The sequence below is a fragment of the Rattus rattus genome, chromosome 6, assembly GCF_011064425.1.
Source record: "Rattus rattus isolate New Zealand chromosome 6, Rrattus_CSIRO_v1, whole genome shotgun sequence".
In the NCBI taxonomy this organism is placed as follows: Eukaryota; Metazoa; Chordata; class Mammalia; order Rodentia; family Muridae; genus Rattus; species Rattus rattus.
Window position 1 is genome coordinate 50,361,657 of NC_046159.1, and position 21,006 is coordinate 50,382,662.

At 39.3% G+C, this 21,006-nt stretch overlaps 1 protein-coding gene across 1 annotated transcript in view; it reads right to left on the reverse strand.

Moving 5' to 3' along the window:
* Positions 1-6,212: 6,212 nt before the first annotated feature.
* Tafa1 (TAFA chemokine like family member 1) overlaps positions 6,213-21,006 on the reverse strand; it is a 487,762-nt gene continuing 472,968 nt past the window's right edge. The window contains exons 4-5 of the mRNA XM_032906045.1: positions 12,931-13,055; positions 6,213-7,342 (exon numbers count right to left, since the gene is read on the reverse strand). Of these exons, the coding sequence (XP_032761936.1) occupies positions 7,325-7,342; positions 12,931-13,055 (143 nt within the window). The 3' untranslated portion in view covers positions 6,213-7,324. The remainder of the gene's footprint in view (positions 7,343-12,930; positions 13,056-21,006) is intronic.

Sequence of the window (21,006 nt, forward strand, 5' to 3'; positions counted from 1 at the left end):
CCAGGCCTTTTAAAATTCTAAAATGGTAATGGAGCTTAAAGCACCATCGTCCCATTGTTAACACTGGTTGTTGCTGTGTGGGATGCCAAACCGGGAACCAATTTCATGACTTTAAGTGACTCCTTGGTCAGGACTCAAGTGCACTTGTTCAGATTTCCTGGTCACTTTTATTCTTTTCTAATGGAGAGTCTTGATATTGTCCCAGGCTGAACTTGATCTTAGGATTCATCAGTTTCAGTTTCCCAGTTGCTGGGTTATAGGCGTACACCACTGTGTTCAGCTTACTTTAGCATTTGGGAGAATAATACGATCATTTCAAGCCTTCTCATGAGTAATTCTATTTGAACTTTGCTCATTGCCACTGAAACTAGGTCCCATTGGAACAGAATAAATGAAAGGAAATTAAACCTTTGTCACCATGGCTTGTCTCTGAGCCAGGACACACAATCCCTCCACCAAATTCTATGAGTTAGAGCTTCTCACTGGGACATGGGATAAACATTTTTAGGGTAGAAGCATTGAACAGAGATCTTTAGAATCCTCCTGCCTCTGCCTCTCTAGCAATGAATTACAACCATGTGTCACCATGCTTTTTTTTTTTTACATGGTTTTGGGAAATTGAACTCAGGTTCTAATGCTTGGAAACAAGCACTTGGTAGATTCAGCCTTTGCTACAGTCCCATATGTGCTTGTTTGATATCAACATGGCCTTAGAAATGGACTGAGGTAATTGTGACCTGAATCAAAGGCATCAACTCCTGCAAAAGGAGTTGTTACGAAAGAATCAGTAACATTCATTGTTCTGTCTTCAGGCTATTCCTTGTGTATAACTATACACTGGACACTTCAGTTCCATTTGTATGCTCTTCTATCTCATCTCCATTTGTCCCTCCCAAAACCCTTTTTGGGGTCTTTACAGGAAGACCTTGACATAAAGATTTTGGAGTAAGGAGGCTGAGTGATTAACTTGAGACAAGCTGGTAGGAAAGCAAACAAATAGATCAAGAACTGAAGGCAAACCAGTCAAGCTTGTTTATGAGTAGACTATGGGTTTGAACGCCTGCAACCTACTTGGGATTCAGGATGGATGGACATTGCTACCCAGTGCAGCAGCAGCTAGTTGGCGCAAACTGAAACTTGATTTTTTAAGTCAGTGACAATTCTAAGAAGAAGTTCTTTTACTATGGTCACCTCATTCCAGAGCTTTAGAGCCACATGTGCCAACAAGCTTCCAGCTAGACAGCTCAAATGGAAACCATCTTTATATAGTAGAGAGTCTTCCCACATAGCTTGAATACAGAATATGACTACCACTTGGAAGCAAGGAAGTTGGGAATTTTATCCTCCAATCTCATCTATTAGTGATTGATGATTGCTTTCCTAGCTCCCTGTCCCACCACTAATTTTTTCCCTGTATAGAGAAGGACGTAAGTAGAGGATGTAATTGGGAACCAATGATGCCTACTATAGGTATAAACAGATTGGACCATTTTCAACTTCTACGCCCCTCTTAAAATTGCTCCTTGCTACAGAACAGGTAGAATCCCAAGTTTTAATTGTGTTTATATGTTACATGATGTGACTTCAAGCTTCCTTTCCCAATGTCATGCATCTCTACAGGTGCTTTAGTTTTTGCATACACATTCAGCTCTTCTTTGAGTAAGGCTTTGTATATAATAACTTGGCCACCTCTAATCTATCTATATTTTCTTCATTCTCACTCTCCTCAACTCTCTCATTTTCTGCTGTACTCTTGTTCCCAATTGTAATGTCACCTCCTCGAGATGTTTTGCAAGTATACAACTTAAATCTAGCATTTCACTCCTGTCATCTATTTTCTTGGCACCTTAGAAATTTATTGTGTTGTGGTCCTTAGTTATTACTTCTGTCGATCACAAAAGTTATGACATCCTTCTCAGTTTCAACCACTGAGGTAGCATGTTATAAAGACTGAATAGATGGCTGTATTTTAAATGAGTAAGTGGCTGAATGAATAAAGGTGATCTTTAACAAGATATAAAGATATAAGATAAAGATAACAAGATATAAGAAAAACCCAGAGGCCACACTTTTGGAGTAATAGAGGAAGCTATATAAATCTATTTGGACAGTTAGCCTGAATGAGTTGACAGCTATATGTAGAGGTGTCTGGTCAATGACCTTGCATGGTTGTTGGTCATCCTCTTTCATACCAGATGGCTCAGGTCATTTTTGAATTACATTCATTTTCATTCTGCATGCTGGCCATTCCTTTGCCATCAATTTGCTTGCTTGTGTCAATGACATTGTTCAAGTGTGACTTACACTGGCATTTTCCAGTGGCTGATAAACACTAGTAATGGTACTAGTGAATGGAAAATTCTAGAGAGTTTGGTATGGATTTGTCTAGTCTTTGAACATTGTAGACAGAGAGTAAGAAATAACACTGTGGCTTTGTTTTCAGTGTTTGTCTTGAGTGGAGACCACGAATACAGAGCTTCTAGAATGATTACTTTGTAGAAATCCATCGGTATTACTCACTGGCAATGATACTCACAGTAAGAATAATTGCTCATAACATTTGGTTTATGAAAAATGATTCTGCTTCTTTCTCCCCAAATCATCCTACAATCTTCAAATTTTGTGTAGCGATATCCATCTCGCATATATGAAAGCAAAGAGAAAGTGTGCATGCTTCTTCAGGTTGTGAGTGGAATGCAAGGACCCTAGCTTTGGGGGGTTTATAAATGTGAGGGCTATTTTCAATGTATATGGTGTCTTTTGGGCCTGAGATGTGAGGGAGAGCAGAGAGGAAGAAATGTACATCAAAGACATGGATGTGACAGGAGAGCAATATTCAAACTTTCTTAATCTGGGCTCAGTGACAAAGTCCTGGTCAGAAACCAAACAAATTAAGTTTCCACATACAGTCCAGGTATGAATAGAGATTTTATAGAAGAGAAAGAGTCACACACTGAACACTGATTTCACATATTATAGTGTGTGTGTGTGTGTGTGTGTGTGTGTGTGTGTGTGTGTGTGTGTATCACATAGAAACTAATGGGGAGGCCATTATCACTGTCCTACATTATCATGAGTAAATACATGTTTCTCAAGTCATGTGAATCTCTCAAGTTGGCAATGCCTTCTCTCAGTTCCCTAATTTTCCTATAATTACCCCAAAGTTGGAGTGGTAGAAATGGAATCTGTTGTGTATGTGAGTATGTATGCACTCTCATTGTCATTGATTTTGTATAGAGTCCAGGGTACAACATGAAGGAGTTGGTTCTTTCCTTCTATCCCATGGGTTCTAAAGATTGTTCACCAGGCTTAGTGGCAAGCATCTTTACTTTCTGAGAGCTATATCAATGGCCAAATATATTTTTTAATTAAAGCCAAATTCATTAAAATAAACAAAATAAGCATATGGGAACCATCTACAATACATTGATGTAAGCACGCCATGATAGCCAATGAAGTCTCTGAGCCTCTCTTCAAGGGGAAAAAAATCCTGGCCTATTAAACCTAAAATCATCAAACCTCTAATAGGTAATTTAATGTGTGTGTGTGTGTGTGTGTGTGTGTGTGTGTGTGTGTGTGTGAGAGAGAGAGAGAGAGAGAGAGAGAGATATTAAGATTATTGTCCTCGTTAATTTACTTTGAAGCATATCAATATTTTTCATAATATCTGCACAAAGCCTGTGAATCCTAGGGAATTGGATTCTATTCCCAATGTCTCAAACACTCCCTTCCTCTGCTCTTTGATTGTTACATCATCTTGTGTTTACACAATATATGGAGTTTCAGTCTCACAATTTTACTAAACACTAACACTCCTGTTTAGAAGGTAGCAGCTCATGTAAAATGATATGACGCATTCCTATGTCAAACAGACCCTAAGAGCTTTTGAAATGGAACTGCCAAGCTTAATTAGTAGAGACACCCCATATGTGAGAAATGGATGAGTCTGCTCCTATAAACAATATTTATGCCCTCCATAACTTACTGTATCAGTGACAGTGGCAAGGTGGCGTAATATATTGCACTATAAAATCACTATATTGCTTTGTGAAAGCTACACGATTTAATCAAAAAAAGATGTTGGCTGTGTGTTGGTAAAAGCGCTTGTCACTCCGTGCTGGAAAAATGCCATGCAGTCAACTTCTCAATGTGCTTGTGAGGTCAATGAAGAGGTAAATCCAAGAATCCCCAAGTGTCAACAAATGAACTTGACTCACTTTTAAAAATCTTTGAATTAAGATCAAGCTTCACTTTTATCAAGAACAGAATTCTGGCTGAAACTTTACACACACACACACACACACACACACACACACACATTCTAATTATGTTACCACATTATTCATGGTACATGGGGCATGAGCTTAAAATTGGTATTAGTCATACACACTTATCCCTTTATTACCATTCCCATGGGATAAGATTTTGTATACCACAAATGTGCAGGCTCAATAGGCAGATGGTAGCCACCAAATTCCCCAAATTTGAACAACTTAAATTTAAACACAATTTGATGGTTCATACATTTGTGTAAGTGACTTGGATGAATCCAAATTGAATCTGACATTTACAAATATTTGCACTGTCTTATTGGAGAGCTGCCTGATTCTGATATGGTCTGCTTTCCTGGTTTCTTTCTCAGGTGTCTTCAAAGGATGCTACTGCATAAAATCATGGATGTGGGTGAGCTAACAGATGTAGCCCTCTGGCTAGTTCTTACATTGAGTTACAGCTTCTGGTTCCAGAGCAGAAAAACATGACCCTCATATACTGTGCGTTAGCAGAATTGTCTTCCAGAGTAAGGTTTTTCACAATAGAAGAGCCTTGTTTCTTCTCTTCTCATTGGGCCTTCATCTGGGATCAAAGCTAGAAGACTTCAGGATACACTAATGTCATAGCTAAGTCCACCCTTCAGAGAACGTGACCCAATAATAACTTTTGCAGTCATTTTAATGAAGTTGCCTCATTTATTAGGAATGTTAGGAAGTTTAATGCAAAACTCTAGATTTCTGCATTTCTCCCCTCAAACTGGAGATATGGCAATGTGGTTATGGTAAATTCACCCAGAACTAAATTTTTGTAGTCTCCCATTTTGAGTGATTACACTTCCCTATTGAGCAAAGTGAAGCTCCTCCATGCTGGAATCAATCCCGATTTACTTACTCATGTTTGTTTTAAACCATGATTCTATACCATCTTTGGCTATACTAAGGGCTCTACCAAATTCTGTGGCAAATATTTCTATTTTAATTTTTTTCCTCAAATATATAATTCTTTAGTTTTCATGGTTTTAATTTTAATCTGAAGCTGACATATGAAAGGTTGTTTTTACGTCCTTGCTTGTCACTTGAATCGATGCTATAAAACTAAGAAATGAGTGCTGTCACAAATGGTTTTCTTTGTTTTGGGGGCAGGGATCTGGCTTTGTATCCCAGGCTGACTTTGAACTTGCAATCTTCCTACCTCCATGTTTCAAGTGCTGGGATCTCAAGTGATGGCTACCTATCACTTGCCGCCACACAAGGAGACTGGTACAGATTTTATGTTATCTTTTAGCAAATATTCACCAAAGCTTTTGGAGGTCTCAATTTTACAGTAGGGATTCTATTTCTATCTCTAGATGCTTTTTACTGGCCTTAGAGATACAGAATCAAATTTTTTGGTTAGAAGTTCACACATCCAATTAACCTTCAGGCTTTCGGGGTAGAGTAAGAGAGAAATCTTGAGTTTTACTTGAGTTTTTTATACTAAAAAGTCCAGACTCAGGGGCTATATAGTGTTGTGAGTTTAAGAGGCTCTAAAACACAGATGCCAGAGAATAATTTGGGGAGGAAAACACCCTAAAGTTGTGAGAGGACTTGGGAGTATAAAGCCCATTAAAATTTTCCCCAAGAAAATTTGACATTAAGTAGACGTTTACCTTTTAGCTCAGTTCAGTTAGTTTTTGTTTATTGTTGTTTGTGTGTTTGTGTGTGTGTGTGTGTGTGTGTGTGTGTGTGTGTGTGTGTGTGTGTCCTGTATATATTATCAGGGTAACCCACATGGAATCACAGAAATTTTAATTGGATATTTCACTACAATCATATTAATGAGTTTCTAAGTTTCAAAATATTATTGTTGGAAATAATGGCCTCCATAGAGTCTCGTGATCTCTTGGTCTAGTTAGAAGAGAGTCTATAAAAACTAAATGGCAGACAAAGAGGACAAGTGGGTTAAGAAAGAAGTTATTTACCACTTTAATAGGGCTGTCCAACACTTGGTCACATAGATCATTGTGAAACCTAATTGCTTTCATAGCTTTCCTATCTCATCAGAGGAGATGTGAATACTCTAGGAAAAAGCAAATCAAACACAGAAAGAGGAGCCATGATAAAACTTGTTGCTACAGCACTATGTAGTTAACAATGGCAGACTTTGGATTTAATCAGAGGACACTTCTGCAGTCTAGGACAGCTATACAAAGCCCTAAGACACTGTATTTACAGGACTTATTAATATAGGGATCTACATCCTACCATCCTGCCAGAGTCTTAATAGCACGGTGGAGCAGCTCCCTCAAGAATCCTCATTTGCTTATCTGTGGAAAAGCTAGTAGTTCTAAAAATATTTTCCTGGAAGAGGTTAGAACGGTTATTATATATCAATCGAGTATAAAGTATGGTTATGTAAGCCAAGCTTGCATGCTAATATTGCACAGGATAGAAAGCAATAAATCAGGACGAGGAGCTTCCTTGGGTCACCAGGTAGAAACAGGGGGAAGCTCTTGACTCAGTACTTTTAGGATGCCTCTGATTCCAGGAGTCGGCTTGCAGCTGGCCTTCCAGGGAGAGTGCCATGTTGGATTCTCACATGGGCATGTATCTTCCTCACTGAGAGAAAAAAGGAATGGCAAACGAAACAAAACCGACCAAACATCCAAAACTGAAAGGGGTACACCAGCCACCTCACACTGTGGTACTGTTCATTTCTTGAAGAGAATATATAATATTTCAAAATATTATATATATACATATATTTCAAATGGTACAAAGTAATGGTAGTTCCGAATTAGAAGACGGTTGATCGTTCTTCATGATCCCACAAATTTCACAGAAAAAACTTCATTCTTTTTTAAAAGCCATTTTCCATGATGTTGCCAGAAAATCCCGAGTCTTCTTCTTTTGGGATGCTTTGTTTCACAGAGTAAGTGCACTGTGATTATCTGGTAACCAAGGTGCAAATAAGAGATCCATTTGGCTTGCCAGTGTGTAAGATGTTTTAAATCCTCACAATGTATTTTCCACAGGTTGTTCTTTTTTTGCTATTTATATAACAAATGCTTCTGTTAGGTTCTTGGGTGAATCTGAAAGCAAAGGAAGACAGAAATCTCAGTAAGAAAAGTAAGAAACGAAGGCACAAAGAAGGCTGTTCATGCAGAAAACGAGGATGCCTTTAATTCTGCTGTGCTGCCTTACTCGGATGTCTTTTACATGATGCTCACAGCCCAAAGGCTGATCTTTCATATTCCAATAAATCCTTTCAGATCCTCTGTGACAAAACTGAGCAGAAAGAGTCTTAGAATGGGCTTCACGAGTATACAATCTCTATTCAGTTCCATGGGTCCTGTGCCAGTAAGGGCCCCACAGTTGGTTTATTTCCTTACTGCTGCTGCCTTGAATTTACTACTAAATTTTTTTTTTTCTAATGAGGATCTTGCATTTTCTTGTTGCACTGGGCCATGCAAATTATGTAATCACTTTCTGTTTCTATGATGAGAATTTGAACTGATTATCCCACGGCCTAACGAAGTTGTGTTGTTGTAAGACATTGAGGAGTGGCAATTGAAAAGTGCTGGTCTAGATTAGTCCATGTCTGTGGAGGAACTAGTGTTAAGTAAAATCAAGAACATGCCTGAACCTATACATGTTACTTAATTCATCTCAGTATATACCCAAAGACTCAAATATCAAGAACATATGCATGCTCAAGGGATCATTGACTGAAACCATGAACAATGATTCTAGCAGGAAGAAGCCAGCATGAGGAGATAAGCTATTGTTTTTTATCATCTCATGTGTGTGTGTGTGTGTGTGTGTGTGTGTGTGTGTGTGTGTGTGTGTGTGAGATATTGGGACCAAAGGTCTCACACATTCCAGAATATCATAGAGACGCACTCCCAGCCTCTTAATTTTTTTTTATAGCTTTAGAAAATGATCCTTCTGGGACCAGGAGAACAAATCAATTCAAATCTGTTAGAGTTAGGAAGAGCACTAATAAAATTTGCACCCTAACATTTCTTGGTCCAGATGAAGAATGTGCAGGAATTTTTTATAAACTTATTTTTTGTTTTCTCTTTACAAATGATAGATCTCTCTACCTAATTTCCCTTTATTCCATTAGTTGACATAACCTTTGGTTGACAGTGTCTTCTTTTCCACCACAAAAAGGGAAATAAAGTAGCATTTACCAAACTGAACTGAAATTGCCTTTCTTCTATTTCTATGTTTACTTCCTATGCCAACATGGAAGACCAGGGGCTCTGTTCTGTAGCCATCAAATCATGGAGACATTAACACCTTAAAATGAGATAGCATAGACTTACCTGTTCTTGCTGACTAAGGCAATGAGTGAATATATTGCTTCCCGGGGACAACTATGACTGTGTAAAATGGTTTATCTTCCTTACTTGCAATTCTCTTAATTTTTTAACCACCTGTTTAATGTCTCTTCCTTATCATTCAATTGCTTTTTTATTATAGACAGCAATTTGATATTACTCTTTGGAGGTTGGTATCATTTTCTCCCTCTCTTTCAATATTTCAACTGGAAATTGAATGGCAACCAGAATTGTAATGTCACAGGCTCTCAAAGAATTTTAGATCTGGTGGAATCTTGTAAAGAAGAACAAGAAGCCAGAAAGCATCAAAACTGGAATTCTGATCTTTCTTAAATTTATTTCTAAAAATGTTGGGATAATTAGAATGGACATGCATTGCCAAATTCAGGGTCACTCTCAGAGGGATAGACAGAGAGCATGGACAGAGGCCAAGGGGTTCGTGTTGGCCAGTCACAGAAGCAGTGACTGACAAGATGGCTAGAATGCTTTGTCATGCAGTTTAAGGTCTGATAACTCCTCTTTCAGGGACAAAACTCAAGTTTACAAGATGCACTAATGATTGTTTTCCCCACTGTGGTGAAGCAAATCTACAGTTAATTGATTCTTCCCAAGCCAACTCACCAGACTCCGTTCTGCAATCTTTATCCTTTGTTTTTCCCCCCATCTTTTCTCTGAGTTCTATCCCTTTCCACTTCAGTTTTCAAAACACCTGCCATTCCATTTCCCTGTAATAGTTAGCCTATCATATTCAAATAACTTGTTTCCTCTGTGGGGAATTCTCCTCTTCTAAATTAAGCCATTGTGCTACCTATGCAAGGTTTCTACACTTCTGAACATGGGTGTAGCCTCACAACATTCCAAGTCTCTATTTGATATAGTATTTAAAATGAAATAAATGTTAGGCAATATCTAGAAACACAGAAAAAGAGCTTAGGGCAATATTTAGTCCAGTTTTGCCACTATGCAACAATAAAACAATTTAATCAAGTAACTCAACCAATGATCAATGTGGGATAGGGTTAATGTTTGGCCATAAAACTCTGTGAAGATATTCCATGCTTTTCCACAGGGTAGTGTGATACTGACATTATTCTCCTCCACAGTGAATCACTGACAACTTCTCAGACATGAATACTTCTCTTATACATATGATTTTCAGGAAGTTTCTTATTATTCATCACTCTAAATCCCTCGGTAGAAAATACTTTCCCTAATCCCACCTGTCTTTTCTATCTCTTTAGGTTATATTATTTCTGAGAGCCCCCATTACCAAGAGTCTTCTTCACTGTGGCTTGCTACTCAGGCTCATCTATTCTGAGGACTTGTGGTTCAGATGATACATGATATTTCTACTCTCCAGTCCTCCTTTAAAAATTAACACTGGAAATCTTTAATGTAGATCACACAGCAAAACATCTCTCGCTTATCTATATTTCAGAGACTTTCTGAGATTTTTTTTTCTTCTGGAATGTTTTGAGTGGGAAAAGAAATCAAGTTCCTGAAAACTGTCTGGCAAATACTTTTACCCTGAAATTTAGTTTATTTACTTATGTGTGGTTATATGTGAGTACCTGTTTTCTGGGGTGTGGGTGTACACACATGTGTACATAGAGGCCAGAGGTTGATTCCTTCTTCTAGTCCTCTGTTCCATATTTTTTTGTAGAGTAATTCATTGAACCTGGAGCTCATAGATTTGGCAAGAACAATTGGCCAGCTAACTCCAGGGACCATCTTATCTCTACTTTCCCAGCACCAAGTTATTGGCATATGCCACTGTGGCTCTTTTTGTGGGGCATGGAATCCAGCTCTTTATGCTTGCTTTAGCAACTATACCATTTCCCTGGCCCTAGAGTTAGTATTTAAACTAACATCCCCAAGAAATGCTCACTTGTCATTTTAAAGACAACAGTTTAGAGTATTTTTTTTCAACTTTTCCATTTTGTAAATTATGGGCAGCACTCTTTTTAAACCAGCCTTCCATATAAAAAGAAAAGAAATGGCTTAGATAACAATAAAAATTGAACTCATAATGATTAAAGTCTCTCTGTGAATTAAACTATTTTAAAACTTAAATTGCTCGACTCAATATTTGAAAGGGGTAGGCATATATGTTATTTTGATGGGAAAAACACCCAGGGGTGTACAAAAATTATCATAGACTTTCTTTTAGTATATAATGTAAGAACTGAGGTTAGTCTGCCATCTGCTCAGAATGAGGGCTTCTGGATGCTTGTCTGGGTTGAACTGCTGGTTTTCTGTTTAAAAGTGATTTTGACATATAGGAGTTCTTAGGAATCTAAGAAAAGGTAGAAATAGGGAAAGTAATCTTTGAATACTCTCAGTGTTTATAAAGCATAGCTTTACCCAGTGTCCCCCATCTCCCCTCTAAAAGTAGATTTGAGAATATTCAGCTGTGGACATGGTGGAACTCATACACTCTTAGCTTTCAAAGCAGGATCTGCCAGAGTTTAGCTCCCTTGTATCTTCAGCTGACTGGGTTGACCTCAGTACTCCCGGTGTGGAGCAAACAGCATGCTACACCCTCATTTACAGTGATCTGGTTCTGCACAAGCCTTCTTCAGTGAGAAAGGTGTCAGGGGTGCATTAAAACATGCTTGGTGGTTAAAATAGACTCCAAAATAAAATAGAGGACAAAGTTAAACAAAAGTTGTACAGCTCTCAAAAATTATTTCTGGGTGTTTTAATTTTTTAGTTTTGAGCATAAAGTCTATCTTCCGAAGAGTCTCTGATTGGTATTTTTGGAATTTTCTTTACTTAAATACTGAAATAATTTGGATTTGTTTTCCTTAATGAGTTCAAGTCACCATGAGAGCAAGAGGATACCCTCCATATAGGATACCAGTCATCAGTTGTCTAGGGACTGAGACTTGATATAAGACACCTAAGGGATGTGTTCAAAAAAGTGATTGAACTGTAACTCTAATTCAGAGTAGATTTAAGTATTCTAGCTTGTCCAGGTACTTTTCAGACAAAACATAACCATAGGCAAATTTGGTCGTCTCCATTAGCTAATTAAAACAAAATTTTGAGAGTAAGTAACCCAAGTCAGCCTCACTTCTGGATGCTTCCTTATGTAAATGTTTAATTGTAGTGAGAAGCAAAAATCTATGCTGAATTATTTAGAGACACGAGGAGGATGCTTATTAATAAGTTAAGGTGGTTCAGAAGTCCCTCTTGACCACATGTCAAGGGATTATAACCATTTATTGGTCACTATAGTCCATATGGGCAACTATATTTGACATACCTTTATTCTATACATGAAAAACTTGAGTGTGTTCATACAATATTATACAACTTTATTTCTGATTTCTGTATCACCTAGTTACGGGACCACTTTTATTTATTGAAAGATTTATACTTGAAAGAAAGATCATACCAAGGTTCATGGTATAGTGGTTAGAATTCAGGGTGCTCTTCAATATTTGATTCACTTTCTGTTAGAGTAAATGTTTATCATGTGGACTTTACAACTGGTAAAGGTCACTTTTTAATTGGCCAAGAAATAAACACACACGCACACGCACACGCACACGCACACACACACGCACACGCACACGCACACGCACACGCACACGCAGGTATACAGAAACACTCTTCAAGGCTGACATGCTAACAGTGGGGTGTTATAGAGCATAGGATGATACTAGTGGTTAAAGTGTTTTCATACCTCTGTACTAATGGAGAAATAATTCATCTTAAATATGGAGCTCCACTCACCTTCTCCCCTTTGGACGTCACATGAGTCCAATCCTGATGTTAACGGTTGGCCTAGCCACATCCGTCTACCCTGGCATGGGCACCATAACACTAGTACTTACAGGAGAGGCATCCTCACGCTCTATATTTTAGAATTTTAGAGAGATCCTGGTTTAACCAGAGAAATCAAAGAATAATTACCGACTTTACAAATCTCTTTGTACTTCTCTAGAAGGTGAGTAAAACTCCTTTAAACATGATTGTGCTTAAACACAGTCTTTTTCAGCACACTGCTGAGATGAATCGAGCAAGGCGCGTGATTTTCATTCTGAGCACCATGGTTGCCAGTAGCAGTCCCCGAGTAACTACCCTAACGATCCGCCTCCCCGGCTTTACTCGTGACTCTGTAACTTTAATAAGGAACCACACCATGCAGAAAGATCATGCTTAAGCTTTAACTTCTTATTCATGGGTGGACTCTTGACCCACCTACTCCAGAACATGTCCTGTTAAAGGAACTCTTTCCTCCTGTCCCATTGAAAGCCCTTCTGACTGCGGCGAATGCGATCATAGTACAGTTTGCAACGCGAATGCAGTATGCGGAGCGGACTTACTCGTGTGGTCTTAATCTTGTTGCCTGTAGCACACATCCATCCAGAGTTGTCAGGGAGTGTCTTACATTCTTCTCCTTCTAGGCAGGGTTCCATCTCACACCACCATTTCCCAATCACTATGGAGGCTGCGTGGAAACAGGAAACAACTGGATTTGTACTTTGCCGAGTAACCCTGCATTCTGAGGCCGCGTCCCTCCACAGGTTTTAATGTTCTCTGCAGCAAGGAGGCCTACCTCCATCTTCTAAGACTGGATGGGGGAAATGACTCATCAAGGAAACGAGTATTGTAATGCAAATGCAATGATGTTATCTGATTTCTTATGCACCAGGCTGTCCAAAGTCACCTCACATAATTCAAAAATGAGGAATCACGACACTCGTTTTGTGTCACTCTGTCTGAGATAGGCTCTCGCTCTATAGCTCTTCCAGGCCCGATACTTGCTATGTGGGGGATTTACTCTCAGATTTTGAGGGATTTTGGCTCACTACTTTCTGTAGATCTGGGACTTTGTGCTACTTCTTTCCAGTTAAAGGGACAAAGAGCTGAGTATTCTTCAAAATGACTGACGTGTGCTTTTTAGGAAGGCCAGTTTATCCACCCAGCATTAGGTTTATCCCTTAGCCTAGGGCCATGGAGAATTTCAAAGCCGTAGCAAAAGAAAAAAAAATGAACCGAAAGCACAGAAGCAAAGTTGTAAAGTACAAATCAAGAGTAACGGTAAAGGAAAGTTCACCTCTTTGCAGTCAAAGGGACCCTTGGTACAGGCTGTGGGCTCCCTTTCATATGGTTGATAAGCCGTGGGAAGAACTATTACGAGGCAGACCTCAGATGAAATATCAAGGATATATAAGATACTAGTTACACACACACACACACACACACACACACACACACACACACACACACACGTGCGCGCATGTCACATTTTTATAGTGAGACTTTATAAAACTCTGATTAAAAAAACAAGTATTTGTCATTTCTGTTTCTCACCGTGTTAGCATCTCACAAATGCACTTGGGTTTGTTCCATTCAAAGATCTTAAACTAGTGGCCTGGAGAGAGGGCTCAATGGTCAAGTGCGTTTGCTGCTCTTGCAGAGAGCCTGGGTGCTCTTGCAGCACCGATATGGGAGCTCACAACCATTCAAACCTCCAGCTCTAGGAGATCCAATGTTCTCCTCTAGCTTCAGTAGGAACAACCTTGCAAACTATGCATACATCCATGCAGGCCAACACTAATTTGCAGAAAATAAAAGTTAGTAAATCCCCCAAACAAAAGCAACAGTAAATACACACACTCAAAATGGTAGCCATCTTTTCTCATTTGTTAGGTTGTCCTAATTTTCCCCTGGGCCTTCAGGTCCTCATTCCTCTCACTTCCCATTCCCAAAGGCATATCTACCATGATGATCAAATCTCATAGTGATCAAGAGAACGAACAGTGTGTGTAAGTGCCTCAGAAGATAAATATTAAAATGCAGGGAAGCCGGAGCCCATAAAAATCCTCCATGCTTCCTGTGTAAACTACAGGGATTAGATGTCTATCTTACAGTTACGTCACTTACACCCAGGAAGCTGCCTGCTGCTATGCTTTCCTTCGTTCCCACACTATTTTAAAATGAAAGATTTGTTTTTATTTCATGTGTAAGAATGTTTTGCTTATGTGCATGTCTGTACACGAGATGCTTGCAGTGCACCAGAGCCTCTGGAATTAGAGTGACAGAGGGTTATGAGCTGCCATGGAGTTTTAAGAACTGGGTCCCAGTCCTCTGGAAGAGCAGCCCACATTCCCAACTCCTGAGTTCTTTCTTCCTCTTCACACATTCTTCAGCTCCATCCTTCCCTCCTTCAGATTTCATCGTTACTTCAGTGTTGCTTTGAGTGAAATCATCGGGCAGGGTTCTTAGTCAAAAATCTTATCTATTCCTTCATGATCATGAATTTAAGAAAAAGTTCAGGGGCACTTTCGCCATATTTAATGATTTTATTTTATCTGGAACACAACAGTGTGAATAGGATGCCTATGTCAGGCATGCTAAGGAGGTATCGGGGGTAAAAGTTCATTATGCCTTCTGTCTATATACAGGACAGTGTGAACTGGTGAGACAGCGTGGGTCAGCGTGATGATGTCAATGTCTACTTATTCTCTCATCAGTATCTGTGCTCTGCACAGGCATAGAGCAGGGGAAGGTTATCATGTCCATGCTGATGAGCAGATAATGACATCGAGTAAGAGAATCCAAACTTTCTACAGCAAAGAAAACAAAGTCATGTTGAGAGGGGACAAAAATAAAGATGAGATAAAAACTGACGTTGCTGGTGTTTATTGAAAACCTCCAATGTGGCTTCCTTCAGCTGCTGCATAACCAGGAACAAACATTACGGCCAAAGCCAATGTTTACCTTTTAAAGCCTATCCCGTATTTCCATGTTGTGCCCTGAATTGACATCACTGTGAACAGACACTGTCTGATCTTTCCTCTGAGGAGAAGGGTGCTCTTTCGACAATCCTTTCAAGAGCATGTTGTCACATGTTTTTTTTTTTCATTCCTCATGAAGGAACAGTCATAAAGAACACATAAAGAATGTGGAGGGAGGTCAGCCTGTAGTATTGTGCCTGCTTCCAAAGACCTGTGCTCTCCACCCCTTCCGTCCTTCTGATGACTCTCTGCCCTCTTTGAGCTAACCTACTCTTCTGCAAGCTACTACCAATGCCTTTCTCTTAGGCATTAATATCTTCTAAGAAATACATAGACAAGACAGACAGGAAAATAAATTCTCTAAACTGATGAAGCACCTTTGACTCAAAGCTGCAAAGAGCTTGCGGCTGTTATGAGGAAGGCTCCGTAAAAGTGAGCATGTCCCCGATACTCTTATAGACACTGTACTGTGGCAGCCTTTGCAGAACCAAGCTGCTGCCGTGCCTTTGCTCTGTGAGTCTCGTTCATCCTCCAGCACGGCCCTGGTTGATGGGCCATCCCCCGACCTGGGCATCTTCATCCACACCAATTCACATCCTAGGACAAGACGTGCTCCCTAATTCTGATACTTTTCAAAACGTGTATTTCCTGCACTTTTTATATGGCTCACAAAGAAAGTTTCAGACTACTCTTTTTCTTTACCCAAACTGGAAGCTATTTTAAACATTCAGACCATGGGAGCGGGAAGAATCTGTTAGACTTCATAAAATGGCTTCAATCAAGGTGACTTAGCCGTTTCTATATCTTTACAAGTAGAGATGAAATTACAATTAGAAAAATAAGTATAAAATTTTTTATGATCAAAACACATTTATGAAATAATAGAGAAATCAATGTATGTATTTAGTAATATTCTCAAAACTTTGGTCAATTTTTAACATGAATTCAAATTTCATTTCATAGTTGTCTCTTAATTTTAAACACCCCATTTGTAATTAGCAACAGTTTTTACTTCCTTCTCACTTTTCAATATAATGCTTTTTATGTAGATAGCATTTCCTTTGTTACTGAAGATGTGGAGGATGTATAAGAATTTTTGTGTCATGCCTCATTTCCACTCTTCCATTCATTCTAAAATTCTTATTAGAAAAAAAAATAAAAAGCTCACACCTTAAATCCCAGCAGTCAGGAGGAAGTGGCAAGCAGATCTCCGAGTTCTGACCAGCCTGCTCTACATGGACAAGTTGTGAGACAGAGAAAATTGTCTCAAAACAAAACACCCAAAATCTTATTAGTATATGTAAAACTTTTTTTTTCCAAACTGGGAATCTTAAATTTTTTAAATGCTTTCATTTTCTTAACTGCTACTTGTTTACTATGCCAATATTTACTTATTTATTTTTATGTTCATGAGTGTTTTGCCTGCATGTGTATCTGTGCATCCTGCTGTGTAGTGCTCTTGGAAGTTATAAGGGGTGTTGGGTCCCTGTAGAACTGGAAAAAATGACAACTGTGAGCTGCTATGTGAACATTGCAACCAAACTCAGGTTGTTTGCAAGAGCAATGAGGACTCTTAATTGTCGAACTATTTCTCTAACCCCTCCAGCCACTATTAAGATGTTTAGTTAGAATACATAATTATGGTCTTTATTTTGATATTTCACACACACATACACATATGCATATATGCACTGTCCACATAATCATTCCTGGTGTAATCCTGCCTTACTCCAATTGATCATTTTCCTCTTTCCTGATTTCCCCTTCTCTGTCTCTGTCTCTGTCTCTCTTTCCTCTTCTCTCCCCCCATCTCTCTCACATACACATAAACCTAGATTCTACACAAGACTGAACCCCTGCATCTGTCTTTCCTTTCCTAATTACCTCTCTGCTCACCAGCACTCTCTCCATTTAAACTCCTTCATCCTCCAACAATTCTTCTTTTTTTCATACAAATATATGTATATATAATTTAAAAAATCCACATTTAAAAGTCTAGACTCTTCATCTGAATAATTCTCAATTGTCTCGAATTCCAGTACTTAGCAAAGTGAATGATAACTAGTATTTACTGAATGTCAGTCACATGTTTCTGCTTCCACCTTATAGTTCTGTGCCACCACCTCCATTCCCTGTGCAAAAAACCTTAAATCCTCATAGTGGTTGTTATTGAACCCTAGTGCTTAGCGTGTCCAGGTTTACAAAGGTAAGAAGGGTTGCAGGCCAGCTTAAACAGAAACCTTACAGTATTCACTTGTTTATAGCTTTGCGTTCAGAATTCAGAAAACTTAAAACAATTATTGATTGCTGAGTGAATGAATTTTCCTTATTATAGTACCGCCGAAAATAATTTCATGTCAAACACAAACACATACGGAAAATAAAAAAGCGTTCAGTGTCTGATGAAATTGCCTTTAGCTCGCTTGCAGCTTCTCTGGTCTGAGATGCGCTGTCTTCGATTCCATTAGTTACAACATTGTACACCACCAGGGAACAATTTTGGAAGTGAGGGATGCTGTGCAGCAGATATGTAACTGTGACAAGGGCTTTTCATCCCTCAGAAAAACTGAGTTAATTAAATACCGTCTGCAAAACCGACTTCCTCTTATCCGTAGTGATTATGAAAGGGGGCCTTTACGGTCCCTTTTAACCTCAGGGTTCGCTCCGTAAATGTGTCATGTGCGGGAAATATCTGATCTTCAGCTCCTTCAAGGATGTTCGTGTCCCCTGGAGAGCTTCTTAAAAATCACTAAAGCCCCTTTAATCACAAGTCCTGGATTTCTCTCTTATACTAGATGGCACTGCCGAGGAGCCAACGAGGTGAATCGGCAAGAATCTAGATGGGCGGGCATCCTTTCCTGAGGCTGCCCCTGTTATCACCGTTGTCACTGATGAGGAGAGGCAGTGAGATACTAATCGGCGCTAAGATTAAGAAAAACAGCATGCGAGCATTGTATTGAATGAGAGCAGAAATCACTGTTATATCATCTCTATAGACAGTGCTTGACTCTCCGCCCAGGACATATTTATCGATGCATTATCTGGTATACCAAGAGTGATAAAGTTAAGACCATGACTTGGATCCACCCTCCAGCTTCAGTTTAGACCTGGTTTCTTAACAGCGGCACTGCTGCTGTCGGTCACAAATAAATGAGCACAGCGATCTTCTGAGAGCAAATTCATTGCTGTGCTAAAAGAGCAGGCAGGCATGGGGAGGTGGAAATGGGAAAACCTTAATATACTGTAGAGTTCTTTGGGGCAGGAGGTTAGCCTTCTGTTTGTTCCTTTTTCTTGAATGGAGTCAGTCACCGAAGACTCTAGAACCCAGATTCCATGAGTAAAAGCAAGACAAGCAAAAGACAGAACTGCACTCAAAACAGACGCAGAAAGGTTTTGGTGGGTGCCATTGTTTGATTTGTTTTTAAATTTGTTTAATAAAAGATATTTTTCTGTTTCAATTTTTGAGATTGTATAATTATGACATTTCTAGTATCCATTTCCTCCCTCCAAACTCTCCCATATACCCCTCCATACTCTTTGCTAATTGTTACTGTTTGCATAATATATGTGTACATACACACACACATATATAAATGTATATATGCATACATACATACATATTGAAGGCAATAAGAATTAGCAATTGTTATTAGCAATATACATATGTATGTATACATATATATACATATATATGTGTATGGGTATGTGCGTGTGTATATAACTTGTTTGCATGTATGGGTTTAGTGCCAACTACTTGGCACTGGAAAACCAATTGGTATGCTATTCCCTGGGGTAGACCACCTCTTTAGCTCCCAGTTTTCCTCAGTTGCCTGCAGTTCTTTGTGTATGGTTGCAGCCTCATGGGCTTTCCCCCTGTCTCGTTAGCATGTCCATTGACGTCATCCTTGTTCAGCTTCTGCTTGGGCATGAAGGAGGGGAGACGTTTGGGTGTTGTTTCTAACGTTACTAAGAGCCACAGTCTCACAGGTCCCTTCTGCTCCGGTTCTTACAATCTTTTTGCACTCTCTTCTACAATGGCCCCTGATCCGTAGGTGTAGATGAGTTTTATAGAGGTATTCACTGACTGCACTGCACAACTCTCCCTTTTGATTGGTTGTGGTTTTCTCTGGTGGTCTCTGTCTGACAGGGCCTTCTTGTATTTCTTAGGCAGGCTTTGAACTTGCTGCCTCCACACCGCAGTTTTTCAAGTACCCAGGAAAGCAGATACTGGCATTATACCAAATCACATTAGGTCTTGATTTGGAACTCCTGACGTAGAACCCCTAAGAGATGCAGAACTGGGAACAGTGGCAAAAGCACTAGACAAAGCAATATGGTCAGAAATTCCAACACCTTAGCTGTCCCTCTCACAGCAGTGGACAGTGTGGAATGATTACCCATCTATTTAGGATAAGTATCAGATGCCTCAAAAACAGGAAATTCATTCTATATGTTTTCAGGGCTGACAGTTTGGTATTATATATACAAGCAATATTATATGGATTGAGCATTTACATATTTAGAAACGGTCTGCTGTGTGTGTGTATGTGCATGTATGTGCCTATGTGTGTGTGTGTATATGAACCTGTGTATGTGCCTGTGTGTGTGTGTGTGTGTGTGTGTGTGTGAAAAGAAAGGAAAAGGGAACATTAATTTAAGAGAGAATAAGGGGGTACACAGATGAGTTTGGATGGTAGAAAGGAGAAATGCTATAATTAAATTATAATCTCAAAAAGTAAAATAAAAATGTAAAAACCGAGGAGGAATTTTACACTTCCCTATATGAGGAGTATGAGTAGCTGAAGGTAGGTTATCAACATACGAGTTAACGGATTAAATATGAAACAGAAAGAGAAAAATAGTGCCCACAATGGGTTGTGAGGATTACGTGACAAAAAGCCTAGGAAGCACAAGGCAAACTATGGCACTTTGTAAGCGCTCAATGAATTTTACTTGTCATTTTCCCCGGTGTCATCATTTTTTAGAACTCTAAAGGATAAAATCACACTAGACAGAACAGCAGTCCCTCACTAGCCTCACAAGGCAGAGGGCAAACCATTGTTCTTCACTATCAGGCCAGACTCTCAGCTTGTTTGTGTGGCTTATGAGAGTCTGAGCATAAATTAAGTGGTTGCATATATAATCACATTTATGTTCCCAAGATTATAGATGTCAATCTAGACAGATTCCTACCCTTATTTTATCCAACCTGCCACGCAATGAAAGAGACAGTCACAACTCCATAGGGCACAGCTCTTCCGCCTCCCTTTTGCCGTCATTGGAACACAGTTGCAGTGGTTCTTTTCAGGGAACCTGTAGCAACTCCGAGTATGCCATTGTCTTTATCAAAGCAAACAGAAAATCAAAAGCACCGAATATTCATCCCTGTAATTTCTCCCAACTTCGTATTCCTATGATCACATACTTAGGGAAGGGACCCAGCCAGGGGGCATTAGGCATTGTCAAGCTCCATGGCATGCGCTAAGTGACATGTCTGTGATCCAGGAGCCCAGGTTTCAGTCTTAACTCCAGCGCTCATCAGCAACAAGGCTTTCAAACATCGCTTGATCCGAGGTGCCGGCTCCTCAGTTATAGAAAGCACAGGTAGCTCTTGTGAATTTTAAATGAAGTAAAGGACGAAATAAACTTTGTATTTGT